Source organism: Nansenia antarctica, assembly GCF_963989245.1.
Source record: "Nansenia antarctica genome assembly, chromosome: 2".
NCBI lineage: Eukaryota > Metazoa > Chordata > Actinopteri > Argentiniformes > Microstomatidae > Nansenia > Nansenia antarctica.
The window spans coordinates 5,809,901-5,811,282 of NC_137675.1; the positions used below are offsets into that span (position 1 = coordinate 5,809,901).

The 1,382-nt window shown below is 45.3% G+C and overlaps 1 protein-coding gene across 1 annotated transcript in view; it reads left to right on the forward strand.

Moving 5' to 3' along the window:
- Positions 1-842: 842 nt before the first annotated feature.
- Positions 843-1,382, forward strand: part of LOC308149707 (synaptogyrin-3-like) — a gene marked incomplete at both ends in the record, with an annotated part of 5,273 nt that continues 4,733 nt past the window's right edge. The window contains one exon of the mRNA XM_080522605.1: positions 843-947. Coding sequence (XP_080378731.1) covers positions 843-947 — 105 coding nt within the window. The remainder of the gene's footprint in view (positions 948-1,382) is intronic.

Sequence of the window (1,382 nt, forward strand, 5' to 3'; positions counted from 1 at the left end):
ACCTCTGTAGTTCACAGGTAGGCTACTCTGGTGGAGGGAATTTCTGGTTTGGACTCGGAAATGGCTAAACGTCACTTTTGACGTCAGACTTAACAAGCGGATAGGTTGACACCTTAAACGACCATCCTGAATGGATATCAATAATGATTGGTAAACAATTAGAATCGATTGATACGTGTAATATTTTAACTATACTTGTAAAAAATAAAAAAAATAAAAAAATAAAAATCATCCTTCCTTCTTCTATAGTGACTGCCAATGGCCCTAGGCTACTTCATACATGCATGTAGTAAATGTATTCACAAATGGACAGGTGCCCTAGGCGAGAGTATGATTTGAACTCGCAAGTTGAATAATGTTTAGTGAGTTACACCGCGCATTGCATATTGCCATAAAACATTGTACTTTTGCGACAAACATACTCATATTATTAAACCTGCTCAAAGTCTCAAACAGTCTCCTAAAATAGTTGTGTAGTGCTGTCGCAAGCACACTGCCTGTCCGTCTTGCTCCTTCACCAAGGTTACTCCTACACAATAACAGCCATTACATCTACATGGCAGGCAAGAGTCACTCTAGGATTGCAACAATAATATCAGATATATTATAATACACACGGGATGCGAGAGCCAGTTCGTGTTTTCTGCTTCGGTCACCCTGTGAGTCTTGAGAGGGGCGCTGCAGAGCAGAGAGGGATGTGTGTGTGAGGGAGTGTGTGTGTGAGGGAGTGTGTGTGCCGTGCGAAGCGCCACAGTTCGGCCCGCCGTGCGCTCAGAGACGTGAGTCGGTGCGCAGTGTGTGTGTGTGAGTGTGTGTGTGTGTCTCCACCCCAGTCAGGAGGGATGGAGCCAGCGGGCTCGTACGGCGCCGGTAAGGCCGGTAGCACGAGCTTCGACCCGGTTACCTTTGTGAAACAGCCACAGACCGTCCTCAGACTACTGTCTTGGGTAAGACCACCGTTACCGAACCCCGCCGCTGAGTGGGGAAATATTCCTCTGTAGAATAAACGGGTTAGCGGTTTATTATTATAGGCTACAGCTGAATAGCGCAGATTTTATTTACAGAATATCGTGCGATGCGGATATCTTCTCTCTCCTAGGATGACATTACTAGCCTATAAGTCATAAAATGACATATTATGATCATTGGCGAATTATCTCTATTTAGGGTGTGCGTCTGTAGCCTATTGTATCTCTGTAGCTCCTCGCCCTTTGTGATAATGCGTCTCCTAAAACACAATCGCACTCTCCAAGTTGGTGTGTGTTCGTCTTCCAGAAATAGCTCAGGCCTAATTATTGATTATTCGTCTGACTAATGGTAGGTGGTGTTGTGCTTGTAGGGGCTGGTTACTGTCACACCGTGTACGTACGTATAGGCAGGTT